Consider the following 20598-nt stretch of genomic DNA (forward strand, 5'->3'; position numbering starts at 1 on the left):
TGTGATAAAAACTTCGTTTGATATATGTTAATATCATATTAAAACAGTAACAGTTCTTTAAAGAAATTCCAGAGTATCTTGCCGAAAACCCCGTCATCCAAATAAGGGTTCATTCAGAAGTAATAGTACCAAATCGCCTCTCTTCCTCTCATCCAATCAGAATGTACATCACCTAATTTCAAGAAAGGACAATTTCCGCATCAAATCATACATATATACACATATACACCTAAATAGAAACGCATATATACGCATTCCAACTATCCACCCATCATTATCCCGAAATTCAGAAATTCACTATGCATCATTCGGATTACGACGTGATGCAACTTTTTTTTTTTCCCTGTTTTAGCCACTTGCAAAACCTGGCGGATTTGAAACCATTTAACGATTTTGTAGAAACTGATTTTGTCCAGTAACAAATAACAAAAGGTCCATCATTTTATTCGCAGTTTCAGAAATTTAGGACTGCTCTTTCCTTCTGGATTTTAAACTGTCCTTCAACTTTACTCAAATCCCTTAACTTATTACTATCCCCCTTAGCCCTGCTAATGAACAAAGAATGGACTTACTATGTGACTAATTTCCTTGATTATTGAACATTATCTTAAAATTCTCTTTAAGTTCTACCCATCATTATTCCGAAATCAATTACTTCCATTAAAATAATGGACACAATGTAAAAAAGTATGTACAGCAATAAAACTAAACTTTTAAAGTAAAAGAATTATATAGTTTTTAATTTTGTAACCGAAATCTTTAGCTGCGTTGCATTGAATTGATAAGAAATTCCATATTTTATGGCTGATTCATCTTAATCAAACAACTTATAAATTTGGTTTCATAGCCTCAGATTAGTCTCATGTTTTTCTCCTCCGTTTGCTACTGCAAAATGATTTGATAATTTTTCTCAAGTCCTCAAATCATCTAGCGTCATGATTTTGGAGAGAGGAAACGAGTATTTAATGATAATACTTTTCTTACCATCTGTGCTCTTTTTTAGACTACCAGTAATCGTTAGCTTAAACTTTATTTAAAATGGGATTTCACACTTCAAATTTGACATTCAATTTGCTTAAATTATTTTTTTCACTTCCGCTTAAAAGCTTCATAACAAACAACGCCTTTGATTTTGCTTTGATATTTTAAGTGTTTAATAAATCTAAGATCAGGATTATGATTTATACGCTTAACAGAATCTCTCAAATACGATAAGGGACATTTGAAATAAACTTGAAGTAATCCTGTTACAACAATTGCTAATAAAAGTTAAAGGCAATCGAAGTATGAAGTAAGGCATGGGACATATTAGAAAGCATTATGTACCGAATGATGAAGTGGAAGTGGAAGCGATATCTTGCCTACTTTCTAAAGTATGTAGAAAATTTAAAAATATTGGTAAAAATCTAAAGTATAACGTTTCAAGCGTCCATCATTTAAATAAATTCATCAGGCTGATCTAATTTTTGCAGGCTACGGCGATAAGAAATTTCAAAGACATGCTACTTACGAACAGGTGCAGCACCAAAAGAGAAGTAACCACTGATGTATTAATAATTCATGTTTAACTTTTGCTAATTTACATCGTGGTCATTTATATGGCCATCACTGGGATTAATTGGTCATGAAAGCTACAATTTGTTACTTTCAACTAGTTATTTATTAAGTTTGCTAGATAATCGGAAAATGCTGTCAGAAGTTCTGTTCTAAAATTTATCAATTTTTTCGTCATTCCTTGAAAAAATCATACGTTTTGTCATGTTACAATAAATAAATAAATGTAATCTATTTAAGTTAAAATTCAAAAAATATTTGTCGACAATTTATTATCTATGCATGACAAAAAATATTTAATCATTATACAGCGTCTTAAGAGTTACTATTTTCTCCTGAAAAATGTTTCTATCAAGCTCGCAACTCCCAAATATTGTTTACGTTTTAAAGTGCTTTTTACTAATATGCTTCCAAAAGGATTTCTATTCTCTAGAGGACTGGAAGAAGCATTTCAGGATGTAAATAATATTTTGGAAATTCGCTAGTTTGAGGGAAACACTCTTCACCATAGAATTATATCTTCTCATAGAAATCCTAGAACCTAGATAATTAAAAAATTATACGTAGTCAGTTCTGTTGGTTGTATAGTTAAAATCTGTGAAGAAATGAAACAAAATGATTTTGTTTTGATGATCAATTTAAGCACTATAATATCAACAGACCGAGTAACGATTCCTAAGGTTAAACAATACATGAAGTTTCGCCAGCTGTGATATCCTAAGCGACTAGAACTAGTCGATCTGCATTTTACTGCGAAGTATCTAGGCAAAGAAAAGATTTGATAGTAAAGACATGCAAGTTTGCGTATGAATAGAATTTCAGGCTCATTTACTGACTTGAATAGGATTATTAAGTGTGGAAGTTTGGTTGTGGATGCTGGGCTTAAAAGCGGAGCAATGCGATAGCAGCAGGCATTGCATTGTGTATCGATCTCGATTTAGTGTAGATGCTGCTCCCTCTCTTTCAATATATGCATTTGTTGAACATCAAAGCCTAGCTAAGCGATTCATGCCTCTCATCCATAGATGGCCTACTGGCTGTACTTCCATCTTTCTCCTTTCTTCTCCCTTCACTGAGGCTATTATCCTCTCCTAACAGGCCTTTGCTTCCAAACTTGTCAACCCATATCTTTCGTGGCCTGCACTATAATTCCCTTCCTTAGAGTACTACTCCAAAGAAAAGACCATTACGGTGCGGATCAGCTATCTCAGCCAGCTTTACTCCCGATACTTACATTGCTTTATCACTGTTTCTTGTTGTGACTCATTGTCCACTTCATCTCATTTATTTATTTCTTGTTAAATGATATGTTACTGAAATTCTTTTATTTTATGATGCCTATTTCAAACGTTGTTTTTGCCTATTAATATCGCCCTGATAATAGTCAATTTCGATTGTCGCTCTTATGGAACACTACAGTTAAATAGCAAAAATTACAATGAACTAACTCCATCAAGCAATCAGCAAAAATTATGATGAGTTAGATCCATTAAGCCTAGTTTAACATCCAAAGCGAGTAAGCAGCCAAACTCTTAAGTCCCTGCTATTCGTCCCATCTTCTTCAGTCCTTTTGACAAAATTTTATTTGCCTTTTTTTTGCAAATTTTCGAGCACTTTAAAGAAAGAAGTTTTAATAATATTCAGCTGAGTTAGATTGCGGCACTCCGTTCGTATCGACCAAATTGAAACACACTATTGAGTCGCTTTTTTCATCTCAAATATTTCCAGTCTGAAAATATGGAAGAAGATTCCTGTATGTTTATTCTGTGCAACGATACAATATCTGCTGTCGTAATATTATGAAATGATTTTCGTGTATATTCAAGATCTCGTTGATTTCCAAAAACAACCTTTTAAAACCGATTTAATATGTGGCAGAAAACGCCGCCCATAAAATTTTGGTACCCGAACCATAACTGTCAAAAGTACTGACCACCAATTTTTTTAACATAGGAATTCTGGTCTAGAAAAAATATTTTTTTAAAAAGCATTTTCCAGAATTTGTGAATTCATGCATTTAAACGATGTTAACCTATTTAAAAAAGCAGGATAAATTAGACGAAGTTCTTTTTCATTTCACAAAATATTTTCTTTCCATGATTCCACGTTCTAACCTCTCGTGCTTTGCTAAAACCAACTGTAGATTTCTATCCCACCTTTCCTACCTGATAGTTCTAATTATTTTGTAAGTAACATTCTGAACTATTCGCGATATGTTAAAGTAAAACATGCTGATAATTTAAAAAGAAATGGGATGCTTCGCAAAATCATATTAAATCATTCTTTACTGCATTAACGAATGAATGAAGCCGCTTTAAATTGAACAGGAAATGCATTTTTTTTTTTTTGCTTGGCGTTAGCTACAGAGATTTCTTGACGGATCATTTGCATCTTTATGCCTACTCTTATTCAAGTTAGAAATTTTGTAATTCTTGTTCCTGTAAACTGAATAGAGCGAAAAGAATGAAACAAAACAAGTTGTAGAGAAAAAGAAGCATCAAGCATGAATGCATCCACATCATCGGTGCATTTTGACAAAAGGATGACAAAATGGTAAATAATCTTAATCTATGAAATTGAAATCAAATATAAATTTTTCTATTTATTCTTATTTTTTGCTGCGTTTTAAAAAATATTAGGTCAATATTACAAAAGGTGGGCATTAGCATAAACATAAGAAATACTTTTGCATCGAACACTTTCAATTTAATTATGAACAAGTAACAAAAAATGAAATTGGAATTTCTTCCATTTGTGAGGATAGGGAGAAGCTGAACAGCTAATGAGATACTTTTTAGTCACTTAGGCTATCTGTATGGGAACATCCTTGCTTGAGATGAGGTACTCCCAGAGTTATCATAATAATTTGAAATTACGAAGGGCTGAACCTTTGAGTGTTGCCATGCGCAACACAGCACTAAACATGTTATTCGTTCAGTTTTGTTGCTTGTTTTAATTGTGTACTGATAGAATGCGTACGGTATTCATAAAAGCGTGTATTTCCATAGACAGTGTTAGCAATCATTTTTAACTTCTGTTCCAGAATATTCTTCACAAAACTTTCCAAATTGAGTAATTTAGAAGTTTCATCATCCATTAAATTCCTACTAATTTTTTCTGAAATACCTGTAAGATTTTCTAAAGTGCGTTGAGTATCTATGATATCAGAATTCTTCCTTTCACTTAGATTTACATGTATCTGTCCATATCTTTCCTAACCTGGAGATTGTTCTTGAAGAAATTTGCTCGATTTTATTAAATATAAAAAAATTCTCTTATGGGAAAGAAATCTTTTACTTCTCCTGTACTGAATCATTTACCTCAATAACTTATGTAGACAAAAAGAATTTTCTTTCATTTCTCTTCACATACTATCCAAAGCATGATTTTTTACGACAACAGAATAACTATTAATTACCGTTAAATTTGTTATAAATCCTCGAGGTGATTTATTAAAAATGTCTAAGAAATGTTAAGAAATTTAGATCATCGAAATCACTTTTTTGCAAATAACCAAAAAGAAAATGAAGACTAGACAAAAGTGCTGAAAATCGTTTACACAAAAGCGAAAAGCTCTCAAGTTTTCAGCACGTTCGAAGCAGCAAACGTATGGCTAATTTGGTTTTGAAGTTGATTAGAGGATGTCAAGTGGCTTCCATTAGTATTACGATTAAGTCATTCTATCCTTTATTGCTAAACTTCCATGAGTATCACGTAATATGCTAGCAGCCTTTTCTTACTGACGTAGTAACTCTTTTTGATTTAATCGTTTAATGTGTTCAACTTTGCCATTCTTTGCCAGTTTGAACTGTCGATTTTCGATATGAAAATTAGATCGTCCTGGAATTGTTAGTGAAGTGGATTACAGACACAAATGCTTGGAGCATCAAGTAGTGAAGAAGACGATGACGATAATTTAGTCAATGATAACGATGATACATCGGAAGTTTGCTTTTTTCAAATGAAAGTTAAAGTTCTTCATAGGGTTAGGGACATTTATATATTTCATGCTTACTGAAGATTTTCAGAGTAATGGTTTACACTTTAGAGAAGAAATGGTTTTTTTTTTTTTTATTTGTAGATTCTTTGCCTACGGCGTCATCAGTTTCCACTCTCAAGTTCTCCACGTTCCATGTCTCCAGCTCCATCAGATTCTGCCTCACAAGCCAATTCGTTACACCGTGGCGATTCGTTGCATACAAAAAGAAAAGATTCTGAAGCGTCTTATGGTGCAGTGGTAATGAAAACGGTATCTTAGTTCCCGGATATCTAGAAATTAATAATATTATTTGTTATCTAAACTTCCTAGATCATTCGGATATGGCCAATCACACTCATCTTTGTTTCAGAGTCAAAGTAGACAAGTCACCCTACAACCTAAACCAGTTTTCAATCAGTCTTCGCAGGAAATCTCCGATGATGATGATGAATTTGCATCAAATGAGCAGAGTACGCCCGCAAATGCAATTATTGATTCCACTGCAGAAATAAGCAAAGAAGAAGAAGAAAAGATGAAGTGAGCGTCTTATTTCGCTTTGTCCAGTCAGTCCATTTGTTCATGAGCAGTGATTTGAAATGTAGAGCAAACTTCTGACTATAGCTTCATGAAAAATGAATATATTTTCGGTTGACTTGTTCAAAAATGATATATTTTGAGATGTTGACCCTACTTCTACTTGTATTATATTTCTAGTATTATATAGTGATTAAAAGAGTTTTTTAAAATATTAACTCTTACAGAGTTAACTATTTGAGTAATTCAATATAGTACTAAAATATCAGTAAATCTCATGCTTTTAGAAATTCAGTGTTGTGTTTGCCTGTGACTTGAGTTTACTTTTAATCCTACATATTATATGAGCAATGAATATATTCTTGTACAAATCAGTTAATGTAGGGCTGAAGTCGAAGAAGAAGAACGTAAGCAAAAATTGAAGCTGTATGTTTTTGTTGCAAAATGTATTGCTTATCATTTCAATGCAAAACAACCCACCGATATGGCAAGGCGTCAGCTCAAGGTCACGTTTTTTTCACATTGCATACACTTTAATATCTTCAACTTGCTATTGCTATTCTGTTTTTAGGTTACGAGGCAAGAACTGTCGAGGATTAAAGATCGTTTTCGGTTATTTTTGACAGGCGAGACACAAATTGCAGCAGATGAGGCGTTTACAAAAACGGTTGAATCGTACTTCGAGGTTTGAAAAGATATCATTCTGTAAAGCATTTCATTCTTTTTTTCTTGTAGATTGTTAAACCGGACTTTCTACGTTCGATGATTGTAATTTCTACGTATACAAATAAAAAATGAAATGTAATTAATCTTATGAATTTTTGCAGGTCTTTCTAAAGTCTGAACGAATACAAAAAGTCGTTCAAGCTGGAGGTTTTTCTCAGTATGACTTCAGAGAGGTGAATTACTTTTTATGGTAGTAAAATCTGAGCTTAACCAGTAACTGTTTGACAGCTATCATAATAGATCTGGTTTATCATTTATAGAAACCTCAGTTCATTTGATTATCATATCAAAGAGTTCACATCGAGTGAGTTGTCTTTTCGATTTTAATTTCACTTGATTTTTTTGACAGTAAAACTTAGCGCCTTAGGTTTTTCGATGCAACACAGAAAAAAAAATTAAAACTTTAACGGAACTAGATGGTACATCAAGGGAAACGATGCTCAATAATTGGATGACAAAATTTGATATAATTATACGCGGGGATGACGATATAGTCCAATCAAGACAAACAAGGTCAGTTTAGGCTTGCCAATTTTTACGTTCAGGTAGCTGATTTAACGGTGTCCGCTATATATTATTTGATGCCATTAGCTAACATGGAAGTTAGATGTTATATCTAGCTCAGCTTTTATTTTTGGCTCCTAAATCTTGAATGAACTGACTGACTTTAGATTTTAAGTCTTATTGAAAAATTTTGAATATCAAATTTCTATTCTTAAGCTATTGTACAGCAAATAGGGTAATGCGATTTAGGAATCGCCTGCGCGGAATGAATCAATCCAATGCAGGTTTGACACTTCTCAAGGATCAATTATATGATATTTTTCAACAGATCCTTTCTGTTAAGAAGTTCGAACATCAGATAATCTTTAATGCCTTGCAGGTAACTGGTTCAGTTCACAATCTTTCAGTCATGAAAAAATAAAACAACTCAGTGATAGCACTGAATTTTATTGAATTTTATTTTTGCTTACTGTTACAAACTTTTTTGAAATATGATAATGTGTTTTTGTATTCAGCTGGATAATCCAGATGAACAAGCAGCGGCAATTCGACGCGAAGTTGCTACAAGAGAGGAAGCACTGCGAGATATGTCAAAAGTAAGCATTGGTATTGGAATTCATACATAACTAAGGGAAGTATATTATCCTGTCGTTGAGTGTTCATGAAGAAACAGTGGACGTGTTTTGCCTCCACTTTATGTTCATCATTTCTGAACTTGAACCCATTTATATTTCTTCGTCCATTACATGAATAAAACAGCTTATGTAATGCTTACTAGAATACTGCTGATCTCTCTTCCAGAATACCCTTGATCTTCTGAAAATTACTTGTATTCCAACCAAAAATATTTAATTTTCTGCATCCTTCAAGAGCTTAAACTGGAACTATTTGGTATAACTTTTTCCTTTGAGGATCGTTATGCGTTAAATAAACATTAAAATTTATCTCGTTTTGTGAAATTCATTCATTCGGTAAGGATATATAAAGAAATATTCTACAGATGAAGAAATTGATGCCTAAATTTGTGGTAAAAGATATGGAAACTCTTTTTATTGATGAAACACGTCAATCCATCAATCTACTTATCAGTAATTTGGAATCAGTACCTGTTACTCCACGAGGCCAGAGCGTTATTTCAAGGAAAAAGGATTCCAAAGGAAGAAGCAGGTAAAGGATACCTTTATTATTTAAATCGACTTTTTTTATCTTTTCCCCATTCTGTTTATTTGTTTATGAATAATTTTTTTTAGTCCTATTTTTCATCTTTCACGGAACAACAATTATGATTTATGTAAAATTTTTAATTGTTTATAAAATCAGTGCTTTTTGCTTACTACTGGACTTAAAATCTTTATATATATATGTAATGTCAGAGTTTTAGGTTTAATCCAAATTTAACATATTTGCGATTAAACATATTCATCTTTCTATTCGTTTTTATCTTGAAATGCCTAACGTTGGAATTGCACTGTTAACCTCTTAATGTTAAATGGTTCTTATAATGTTCTCAGTTGTTTAATTCGGTTTTATAAATCAGTCATTAAGAGTGCATCCAAAGAAATCTTTGTTTTTAAGCTTAATAAAGCTTAGATTTTCAGTGTTTCTTCGAAAGCTAAAAGGTTGGTTTACTTTTTTCTATAAAGTTCTCGTAATATCAGTTGTTTTTTAAAGAACGGCTAGATTGTTTAAAAAAAAAAAAAAAAAAAAAAAACTTTTAGCTATACGTTTTACTGCACTAATACATACATTGCAGCATTAACAATTGGTTACATTATAATATCCTTCACTTTTAGCACGCTGTAACCCATATTTGAGGTGCACCTAAATTTGTCAGCAATGCATTCGACTGGCTTTTGCATTTTTCATATAAAAATGGATATTTACTAGTTTATGTATTTTTTTTTTTTAATTGTGAACTTCGAACTCATTTCAAATTAAGAAGTCATTAGCTTGGAGCTTTCCAGCTTCCGGGTGTTATTGTTGTGTTTCGTCATTCTCGCTCTGCTTCAGTTATTCATTGGAATATTGGTTAGAAAATATTAATGTAATTATTTTAGATCACGCAGCATCGAAGATCTCTCCCTTTTCAACAGGTTTGTATTTTTCGTGTTACTTTATGTAGATTTAAGTATTGCAGTTAGTATAATATGCATTTCCTCTCTTTCCACTGTTTCTAATTTTCCTGTTCTTTATAGAACAAAGTAACTTTAGATGTTTTTTTTTTTGTTATTGCTTTCAAATCATTAAATTTAAGTCATAAAAATATGGTCAAAGTGTTAAAGGTCTTTTGTTAAGTATTGCTATAGATTACTCAGCAAAAGATTGTACCAAAGGCTTCGTTATTATAAATATGAATTTTTGATTCATTGTAGTAAATCAACGAACCATCCTAGCAGATTTCCTCGGAATTGACCTAAGCACAAACATACGTATAAAAGCGATCCGTTATAGAACCAAAGCAAATTCACTATATTTTCGTTAAATGATATATTTACAAATAGTTTACAACTTTCTCATTTCCTTTTAATGAAGTGTGTATGAAGGACTATCACAATCAACTGTATTACTTTTCGTTAAAGTTGTTCTTCGTTTACAATCCACAAAATGTATATATTTGCTATATCCTGACAGCTTTTATCACAAATTTTTTGTTTTCCTCAAAATTTCTCCAACAATTTATAAAAGAGTGAAATGGAATGTCTTTTTTTTGTCTAATTCAACATGTATAAGCTGTTAGTACAGTGCACAAAAAACACAACTATGAGTTCATGATTTTTGTGTCTCTGCCAAGGCTTGCCATCATTGCTTGCTATCTAGCTTTGCTTTAAGAGCATTATAATTTGCGCTATTTAAAATTTATAACATACTTGATTTTCGAAACCGTAAAATAGTATTTAGCTTAAAACGACGTACCAGTTCAAGTTCATTGAACAAAGCTGATAGTGATGACGATGTTTCATTGACTAAAAGTGACGTCATCCTCACTTTCAATATGGAGGTGAGTTTTTTGATTTTACTAAATTTATTTATTTTATCGGATTTATTCAAAATATCAAAAAATGTGTGACAGTGAGACCAAATCCCACTGTCACAGCTCCACTTTTTTTTCTATTAACATAAGCTGGAAGCATATGCAAGAATAGGCACTACTTTTTTAGGAATAAGCGTATATCAAACAGTTGAATTTTCTGAAAATTTAAAGAATAACCATCTTTCAGTTGAATTGCTGAAGGTTTTTGCGGTGAAGTATTATAACCTTTGTAGGAATATGTGACATTCTATTCCATATTTAAAGTTGTCGTTTCGTAGGTTGTCGTAATGGAAGTGCAAAATTTAAAATCAGTCGCATCAAATAAACTTGTGTACTGTACGATGGAAGTTGATGGATGTCCTAAATTACAAACTGACCATACAGAAGCTTCAAAATCATCGTATGCTTTCAAAAAAAATTTCTATTTTTATATACATCATATTGCTATAACAATCTGTGATACGAGTATACTAATGTTGTAAACATTACCTTCATTATTTCTGTAGTGATTTATCACCCACAGATGAATTTTTAAATGTATTTATTTCATTACATAATTATTGTGAGTTTAATCTTCCTATACAGCAGACTGGTTTCACAGATTGACTCTTAAATCTCCCGGTCTTACGTGTAGTTTCGCTATCTATAAATGTATTCACTGAATAACCGGACGCACATTCTTTAATATATATTTATGCTTGGAACCTTTCACGAACTTCGGGGTGATTTACTCCTTGATATGGGTAATTGCTTATATTTCTGTTGTAATAAACCTTTGAATTTTGTATTATTATTTAGTTGGGATACGCAAGGCGACTTCACGACAAAACACCCTCTTCCAACCGTGAAGGTGAAACTATATACGGAATTAAAGAGTTTAGTTGCTTTCGAAGATAAAGAACTCGGAAAAGTAATTATTTTGGTAATTATAAATAACTCTGAAATAAGAAATTTTATAAAAAATACTTGTGTTAAACAATGAAATCCTCCTCAAATTTCTTAGTGATAAACTATGTTCGATATTATATTAGACTATTCCTAACCTCAAATTTTACAACGATACGAGAGCTTCAATTGTCTCCTAAGATTGCTTTCTTTGCAATCCATTCGTCAACACTTTTTTTAGAGGGTCAGGAATAAGAAAGCATCAAAAATAGAACACTGGAGAATTCTTTTAAAATACTAATTTTGTTATGAGAATCAGCGCATTTTTCTTAGCAGCAACATTTCGTTGAAGCGAGGTAAAAAGTTTAGGCTTACCCTCTACTCTCTCTCGTTCTCTGTTTGTCTCTTTTATCATAAGGAAACGTTCCTATCATATGTTAATTTGTCTTTCATGTTTAGGTTGTCATAAGACCAACACCGAATTGCTCAAGAACGCCTGAATGGTACAACATGACAGTTCCAAAAAACAGTCCAGATACGAATCTTAAAATCAGGATAGCTATTCGGGTTGAAAAACCTCCTAATTTAAAATATTGTGGGTATTGTTATGCTCTTGGAAGGATAGCTTGGAAAAAGTGGAAGAAACGGTTTTTTTGTTTAGTGCAGGTAAGCTTGGTCCACTTATTTGTATTTGAACTCGTGTAAAATAGTAGGGGTGAAGAAAGTGCTATCCTCCAATTTTTAAAGATATCTTCCTCTCTGGCCTATTCATAATTCTACGTTACTTATTTTTATACAACATCGTAATTAAGTTCTCACCAAATCTAAAAATTTCCATATTTAGGTTTCACAATATGCATTCGCGATGTGCAGTTATCGTGAAAAGAAAACCGATCCAGCGGAATTTATTCAGTTGGACGGATTTACGATAGATTACATGCCAGAACCAGACTCAGGTTTGTGGTTTTAAAAAGGGAAAGAAAATCAAAATTAAATATCATGGAGGCGTTTTATTATCGTTCATTGGTTTAATAATTCATATAACCAAAAAGCATATTTGAATATTAGTGCTAATTTATTTTCACCTTGATAAGGTTAATACTCCATAGAACACCATTATATTTTGAAGGAAGCCACAAATTAAAATATTTTAGTGTAAATTTCCGTCCGCTATCCTTTCCCTTCAATTTTCTTCTCTAACCTATTATATATATATATAACCTATGGTAGTATAACAAGAATATTAAAGTAAAATTAAAGTTATACTGTCGTCAGTTCATGGAGGATTGATTATTTTTTAGATCTGTATAATCAAGGTGGAAAATATTTTTTCACAGCAATCAAAGAAGGGGATGAACTAAAATTTGCAACGGATGACGAAAATGAAAGACATTTATGGGTGCAGGTGAAAATTTTATTCAAAAAAAGAGGAAGACAATCTCGTTAATTCGTTTTCTTAGTTTATTGAGGAAAAGGATTCACTTAAGTGTTGAACAACTTATATTTTGTTCACCAGAACAAAGATAATATCTTGGATTTCCAGTCAGAAAAAAATGAACTTGCATAGTTTGATTTACTTGCACATATTCTGCTCGTTAATAGTAGTCCACTGCTTTACCTGAAATTGAAATATATACTAAAATAGTAGAGTGAACCAGGCTTAAGGTGTTTGTTTAGTATAATTAGATTTAAGTAAATTGGATCTTAGAATTATTGTTATTTGCTTACTGTGCCATTTGGTAAGGATGTAAAGCCGAGTATATTGATATTCAGTTAGCTGATGAGAACTGGAGGTTGTGTTATATAATATCAAAAAAGGTGAATCTTTCTTAATCACGCAACAGTGTACAACATTTTGCTTGATTTTTGTGACGCTTATTTAAATTTCCATATGCAGGCATTATACCGAGCAACGGGTCAAGCATATAAACCAGTACCGCCAAAGCAGTCATCAGTAGTATTGTCGAAAGCGCAGGGTTTTGCTGATAAAGCTAGTAAACATGGAATGGACGAGCTGATCCAAGCGGACCCGATCAATTTTGATCACGATCACCTTTTCAGTAAATTACAGTCTCTAACTTTGGATTTTCGATTGAATGAACCTGTTTGTTCATTAGTAAGTCATTCTTTTACTGAATTGTTCAGAACCATAATACTAGCTAATAGATATTGCTATTAGGAGCAATGTTTTTTCCAGCATTTTTTTAAAACAGGGATGAGGGATTACACTTGTTTTTAGGGTTGGCTCTCACCTGGGCAGGTATTTGTGTTAGACGAGTATTGCGCTCGCTATATGGTCCGTGGTTGTCATCGGCATGTTTCACTTCTAAATGACTTGCTCAACAAGGCCGATGAGGGCTTCCTCATTGATCCCACGCTTATGCATTATTCATTCGCTTTTTGCGCATCTCATGTTCATGGCAATAGGTACCAATTTTATTACTGCGTTTCGTTTGTATGTTTGGCAAGGGATGAATTCAGGCGTTCATAGCACAAATGTCTATTATAATTTTCTACATGATTACATGGAATTTGTTTGTGATTCCCGAAAAGTCGTCACGTCTGTTTGTCTGGCAGAGTCGGACATGTTCTGAAAGAAAGCTATAATTTTTTTAGTGGATGGTTCAAACTTCTTGAGTTTAAAACGACTAATATTTGGCAATATACCTTGGGTTTGCTGAAAACTTCTGGAAACATATCCATTGTTCGTTGAATTATGCAACTGCAATCATTTGCATGCTGTGGGAAAGTGTCCAAATTGAATTTTAAAGTGTTTGGTAAAGAAATCAGAATAATGTATTTGAAAAATTTTCAGTCGTGTTTTGTAGACGAATATGACTTTTAAACGGTGGGCAAAAAATATAGAATTCCTAATAAGGTGTAATTGATTCTACCTTCCTATACTGATTTAAATTTTAGAACCGTCTTTTTAAAGTTGATTTACATAAACTTTTCTTCGTCATGGTTTCATTCCATTTCAATTGTTTCAAATACTTTGATTTTCAGGCCAGATGGAGTGGGAACTGTTACATTAGAAGAGAAAGAAAAGTTTCAGGATGTTAAGGAAAGGTTAAGAACACTGCTTGAAAAGCAGATAACAAATTTTAGGTGTGGTTTCATTTGATTTGCACTTTTTTAATGCATCAGTTTATAATAGCATTAGCTGCAGACAAAAAAAGAAAGTGATGACTGGTTTTACTGTTGAATAGAAGCAACGTTTGCAGGTATTGTTTTCCTTTTGGTCGACCTGAAGGTGCACTGAAAGGAACATTATCTTTACTTGAAAGAGTTAGTATAATTTTCTTTAATGTTTTCTGTCACTATTCTTGTGTTATTATTCCACAACATATATCATTGTTTCATAGCAACTATAAGTTGTTGCATAGGTTCTAATGAAAGACGTTGTTTCACCAGTGCCTCCAGAAGAAGTTCGCAATGTCATCCGGAAATGCCTTCAAGATGCAGCATTAGTCAATTATACCCGAATCTGCAATGAAGCGAAGCTTGAACGTTAGGTTTTATGTCAAGATCCCTCCAACAAAAGTTATGCGTTGTGCATGCAGTGCTGTTTTCATGTGCATGCTTTGGTCATTAACACAAAATTTTACAAGGGAGAATATTTCCCAAATTCAGCATTCTTGTTGAAAGTGTGGATGCCAGCTTTGGTTAGAGAGTTTTCTCTTTTTCTGTAATAAATTACGCTTTCTTCGTTGGATTTTATTGTCTTTTGGAATCGTTCATTCTTGCAACGTATCATTGAATTGCTTGTTAGATATAGAAATTATAAAGATTTAGAAATGCTAGAAAATATCTATGATTTATTGGTAAGCTATTTTTGTTATATGCAGACAGTTGTAGCACTTTTATTGCACAAATTCAGGATTGAAAAAACTTCAGTGTATACAGAATCTAAATTGTTGCTAACCTTACTGCTTGTGTTTTCGTGCGATCGCAACTGTGATGGATTTTAGAGCATATGGGCATGGATGTTAGTCCTCAGCAAAGGATTGAAGACATGATGCGGGTAACGGAATTCTGCATTGATTTATTACGAGAAAACGAGGAACATCATGGTGATGTATGTTTTTTATTTGGTTGAAAAAAAACTTTTTTTTTCCAGATTACTGTAGCGTTTGTACAAATTTTTGAAAGTACGTAATTTGCGTACAGGCATTCACTTGGTTCAGTGACCTTCTTGCTGATCATTCAGAAATATTTTGGTCACTTTATTCGGTAGATTTGGATGCAGCATTAAATGTACAACCACCAGATTCGTGGGATTCATTTCCATTATTTCAGCTACTGAATGATTTTTTGAGTAATAACTGTAAGTTGCAATAATTTTCTTTTAAATGATTTTCTTACATTATTATAAGGCATGGTAGGAATATTAAATCTTTCATAATTGAATGCGTGGATTCACTACTGAAATCCGTGTGTGGACTAGAGTGTTTTGTTCAGGTGTTGTTCAGAAGGATTCACAGAGCAAATTTTGTCTTTTCGTGTTTCTCCTTTTCCTTTTTTAAAGTTTACAGTTCCACTGATATTAGTATTTTCTAATACTAATACTTACGCATAGTATTTTCTATGCGTAATGTTGAACACAAAACTGTTTCTGAGTCTTGTATCTATTTAGGTTATCAACAAAGATTTACGTTAAATCAAAATATAGCAATACATCACATATCATAGGATCGTAGTTAACATGTGAACTGAAGAAAGTTGAAAAGACAAATTTTTTTTATGCAACTACGCAAAAACATGTTTGGGTAATATATCGACTAAGCACTGTTCATAACCCTCCAAAAAAAGCATATGTGAAAATCTCTTTCGTATTTTTTATACTTTTTTTGTTTATAGCTCATCTCAAGAATGGAATTTTTCACACAAAATTGATCCAGCAATTCTCAACTAAAGTAGTACGTTATGTTGACCTGATGGAACAGTCAATAGTGCAATCTATCGAGAGGGGCTTCGCACGAGAAAGATGGGAAGTACACAAGTGAGCTTCTAGTTTTTTGTTAGAGCAGATGCATGTTTTGATTTTAATTGATATAACTTTAGATATCTATTGAATTTCTTGATGTGGTTTTCCATCTACCAATTATTTGCAAATCATTTGATATGTTCGAAAATTTTACAGAGATGGTTGTGCAACATCTGAAGATACTTACTGGAAGCTAGATGCTTTGCAAATTTTCATACATGATTTGAATTGGCCAGAGGAAGAGTTTTCGAAATATCTACAAATTAGAATGAAAGCCTTAACGAGCGAAATGATTAACAAATGTACAAATTGGTATGTTTGAAGCTGGACAGAAGTCCGCAACATGGTTCTCATATACTTTTATTGCTTTTTACTGTATTAATCTGGATTGTTTTAGTACTTACCAGTGTTTCGATTCGTACATGCAGCGTGCACGAAAATCAACGGATTATATTCTGCCTTCGGAAGTGTGCGTCATGATCAACGTAATCTTCTCATCGAAATCTCGAGCAGCAAAAATTGCAATAGATTCAGGGGAAGTATGTGTATCTATTTTAATCAGCAAACAAGTTGAAACCGTCTCTTGAAGTCGAAGCTGGCATGTTGTTCAGCCAACAGAGTTGGCAACAGCTATTTCTGTTACTTTTATAAGCCCGACGTTAGAAATCACATATTAGCTCATCATCCTCTGCTTAGGAAAGTGGTGTATAAACTTTTCAGCTAAGGAAGCAAAGCAAATTAGGTAATAGGTCGGACAGATGAGAAGACTAATTCGTATTATTCGTCATATATATATATAAGAGACGTTGAAAGTTCAGTTTTCAGTAAATTTTTTACTCATCTTTTGTTCTGTACTTTAATAACAAATCTGCAGTTATTTTGACTTTTATCATGTTTTCACTTTTAGTATAAATACCACTCGAAACTGGATGAAACTCTGGATACTATGCTCAAAGATATGGAAACATGCATTGAAGATAAGGTTCAGTCTTGACTTATGACGTTAAGTATTTGCTAAATTTCGTGAGTGCAGAGAATAATCATTAACAACCAAACCGTCAACTAGATTACGAAACAACTTGGTGAATAATATTTTGAGCACACACATATTCATAACTGATGTAATTGACTGGATGCAGATCTCAACTAAGATAGGGTTTTGACACACTGAGTGTTTTCTTAAAATTCAATACTACAAACAGATAGAAGTTTAAATAACTAGACTGTAGTTGATTGCTTCAGTTATTGTCGGTTTTGGAATATGTTTTGTCTCGACTAGCCCGTTACGACGAGGGAAATCCGATCGGCGCGATTTTGTCAATAGCAGTATGTTTTAGCGATTTAATTTTATTAAAGCTTCTTTGAGAAATTTTGTAAATCTAGGAGTTATTTTAGCCGAGACCGACAACTATTTTCAACAAGATGAAAAATATAGTTGGTGAACAAGGAATTGTTGGGAACTTAACGGGTAGCGCTACATCATCGCCACAGAACCCGGTATTTTTGTGAAATATTTTACAGGTCTACGAAATACATGAATGTGAAGATAAGTGCAAAAGATTTTTTTCAGAAACCGATTGTAAGTCAACCTCAGAATTCAGGTCATCATGGACATTCTTACGTAACTTTCATGCGGATTTGCACGGAACAATTGAGGCAGGTTGTGGTCGACGAGCTGTGGGTCAACGCGTTGTTTGAGGTTAGATCGTTACAAACAATTTGGGTGTAAAACTTGGAAATACTTTATAGACCCTAGTTTGAGCAAGTAGCTTCGTCCTTATTAGAAAATCTTTTCAAATTATAATAAAGGCAGAAAGAGCGTCATAGTTCTACTAATCTATCGGTTGTTAAATTGACAAGAAATTTCCTCAATATGATGTTGTTGGAACATGATTTTTTTTTAGCACTGGTACGAAGACCAAATGAAAATGGTTAATGACTGGCTGACGGAGAGGCTTCAGCAATCCCTTTCTCAATATCAACTGACGTGTCTTTCTTTCATGGTCAAGGTAAATTTGGTTGAAAAATAGATACTAGTTTCCGATTTTTTTTCTCTTACCTGACTAAGAGTTAAACTTGGAACACTACACTATTTTCGCAAGGAATGAACGATTTTTTTTTTTTTTTTTACCTTCGGCATACGACTGTTAAAAGAAAACACTGGCAAATGAAGCTCATTACTACGCATTTTAATTTCTAGAAAATATATTCCGATTCGGAATTACAAGGTGTTGATGATGAACGACTCAACAACAAAACATACCAGTCGATAATGAGAAGACTACAAATTGAAGAGGCAAACTGCGCATTAAATGATAATGCATCCGGACATGCAAATACATCGATCAGCAACCATGCACTTATTGATAACGCTACTCAAGCAGTTACGAATGTTAGCAGTTTGGTGGAGGGTGCTAGTGCAAAAATGTTTTCTCTTTTTAAGTAAATCGGTCAAAAAAATGTAGACGGATCTGAATAATTTGCTTTACCGATGAGGCAGTTTATCGGTTCTACCTAAAATTCTTCCATAGTTGGTTTCACCACTGTTGAAGCAATAGTACTGATTGTTAGAAAAGTCCATAGCCTCCGAATTAAAAATAGTATATGTGAATTAAGCGGAGTAGTGGAAAAAAAGGTCGATTTCGGGTATTCCTACCCTTTCGATCTTGCTATATTATCATTCGCTCAATCCCGCCTTCAAATTCCTATAGAAGACGTCCCACTGTGACTAACTAATGAGAAGTTATAAACGAAATACTTGCATAGCAGAAAGGGTCCCATCCAAACGTAATGTCCTCTGCTGAAAATAGTAAACCCCTTCCATTGATTAAATCATATCCTCTTGTCGTATATTATGAGCAGCTCTCCGACCATTTCAACGACATTTCGCGAAGTCATTTGAATCCACTGATGTTTGCATTTTTAAATATACTTACTACAAACATTTTTCTCAACATATACTATCGCCTACCCTCCAATAACTTAATTTTATTTATGAAAATCTACGTAAGCATTAGCACAACAGCTAAATAAATATGTGGAAGACATGACATGGGTACAAAACAGTCAAATTTTATAGAATTAACGAAGAAGTAAATAAATGTTACTAAATCCAGTTTAACTTCACAGGTAGAACCACCAATACACAGTTTGTAACTCACGAGCAAGTGATTCCTAATGAAATCAAATAGTCAAAAACATATGGAACAACCTGCAACACACAAATTTATTTCATCACAGAAACAAATTCCGTAGAAACATCAAATCTGCCATCACTTTTGTCCATCAAGATTGCATATTTGCCTTTTCGTAGTTTGGTTTATCCGTGTGTTCTGACGCTAATTTCCACACTTCAACCACTTGTCTATCTAGCCAACAAAACAGGGAAGGCGACAACGGTCCCAAATATAAGCCTATAAAGTTAAATATGTACATCGTTTAAGAATATACATTATTAGTTTCCAATTTTTGATGATAAAAAATGGTAAAAAAAATAGATTCAGCCAACATAGAAGTTTTGGAACAAAACTAACGTAAAAATAAACTGTGCAAAATATAGTGAAAAGTGAACGTGCACTTACAGCAATATAACCAGCAACAGCTGCAGCGAAAAGTACGAAATTTGATAAGCTACTAATGTTAATGAATCCAAGTTGGTCATCAGAAATACAATAAAAATTTCATAAAATTGAGAAAATGATTGAAGACATTATACCAACCCGGAGCTACAAAATATAATTCATCAAAACATAAGCCTTAAAACTGAAGCAAGTATGAACAGCAGTCTTGCTGGAACCTTTACATCCATTTTCTGCCAAGCCAGAAAATGGATGTAAAGAAAAGCACATTTCGTTGAGAAAGACTTAGTTCCGGTCTGAATAAAACATAGGAAGTCAGGCTTCCTTCAACGGCGAACCCGATACCACCGTAAACAACAAAAAAGAAAAAAAAAAAAAAAAAAGAGATTGAACAGACACGCCATGAAACTGTCATTTTCTTCCAATCTGTAAATGAATTTCGGAGTTACCTGGAGTTAGGGAATATATAAATGTTGCATATAAAACACATCTTCAAAGTTATAAGCAGAAGATGCAATTTCCTCTTGGATATTGTTCTGCATAGATATATGACAATTCCAAGCCTTGCAGATAATCGCTTTCTTCCTCTCTCTTCTTTTAGCAGACAATTCAGTTAAACACATGTTTTTGATAAATCCTCTATAACAAGTTCTTATAGGGGAAGATTATATTCCTAGCTCATGCTACTAGATAAACCAGATAAAATTCATGATAAGCACCAGTAAAAGCCATTATAAAACTTCCAGAAGGCTAACATAACCTCTACGATCCACAAACGGCATACCATGATATAACTGCCATTATACAGTGCTGTAACAAA

At 33.1% G+C, this 20598-nt stretch overlaps 2 protein-coding genes across 4 annotated transcripts; one reads left to right on the forward strand and one right to left on the reverse strand.

The window, feature by feature from the left end:
- Window positions 1-5428: 5428 nt before the first annotated feature.
- Window positions 5429-18646, forward strand: Bma-unc-31 (Uncharacterized protein; the record flags this gene model as incomplete). Of its 3 annotated transcripts, XM_043073979.1 has the most annotated exons (34): window positions 5429-5500; window positions 5636-5803; window positions 5904-6070; window positions 6452-6572; window positions 6639-6752; window positions 6895-6966; window positions 7161-7306; window positions 7547-7676; window positions 7813-7893; window positions 8298-8464; window positions 8896-8916; window positions 9355-9390; window positions 10196-10295; window positions 10607-10728; window positions 11127-11238; window positions 11673-11879; window positions 12058-12169; window positions 12515-12618; window positions 13111-13329; window positions 13453-13640; window positions 14220-14321; window positions 14438-14501; window positions 14600-14723; window positions 15185-15291; window positions 15384-15540; window positions 16074-16215; window positions 16357-16512; window positions 16598-16739; window positions 17108-17182; window positions 17443-17526; window positions 17596-17697; window positions 17771-17899; window positions 18105-18209; window positions 18401-18646. In XM_043073979.1, 34 exons carry the CDS (start codon window positions 5429-5431, stop codon window positions 18644-18646), a joined length of 4194 nt encoding a protein of 1397 aa, XP_042929913.1. The 3 variants fall into 3 exon arrangements, with proteins under 3 accessions (XP_042929913.1, XP_001899031.1, XP_042929914.1); XM_001898996.1 differs by lacking the exon at window positions 8896-8916; XM_043073980.1 differs by lacking the exons at window positions 5429-5500; window positions 5636-5803; window positions 5904-6070 and having other exon boundaries at window positions 6552-6572.
- Window positions 18647-19564: 918 nt separating this feature from the next.
- Bm424 (Uncharacterized protein) lies at window positions 19565-19861 on the reverse strand (the record flags this gene model as incomplete). Its single annotated transcript, XM_043073981.1, has 2 exons — window positions 19565-19613; window positions 19782-19861. The coding sequence occupies 2 exons, from the start codon at window positions 19859-19861 to the stop codon at window positions 19565-19567; spliced, it is 129 nt and encodes a 42-aa protein (XP_042929915.1).
- Window positions 19862-20598: the final 737 nt, after the last annotated feature.

The sequence above is a fragment of the Brugia malayi genome, assembly GCF_000002995.4.
Source record: "Brugia malayi strain FR3 genome assembly, contig: Bm_v4_ChrX_scaffold_001, whole genome shotgun sequence".
NCBI lineage: Eukaryota > Metazoa > Nematoda > Chromadorea > Rhabditida > Onchocercidae > Brugia > Brugia malayi.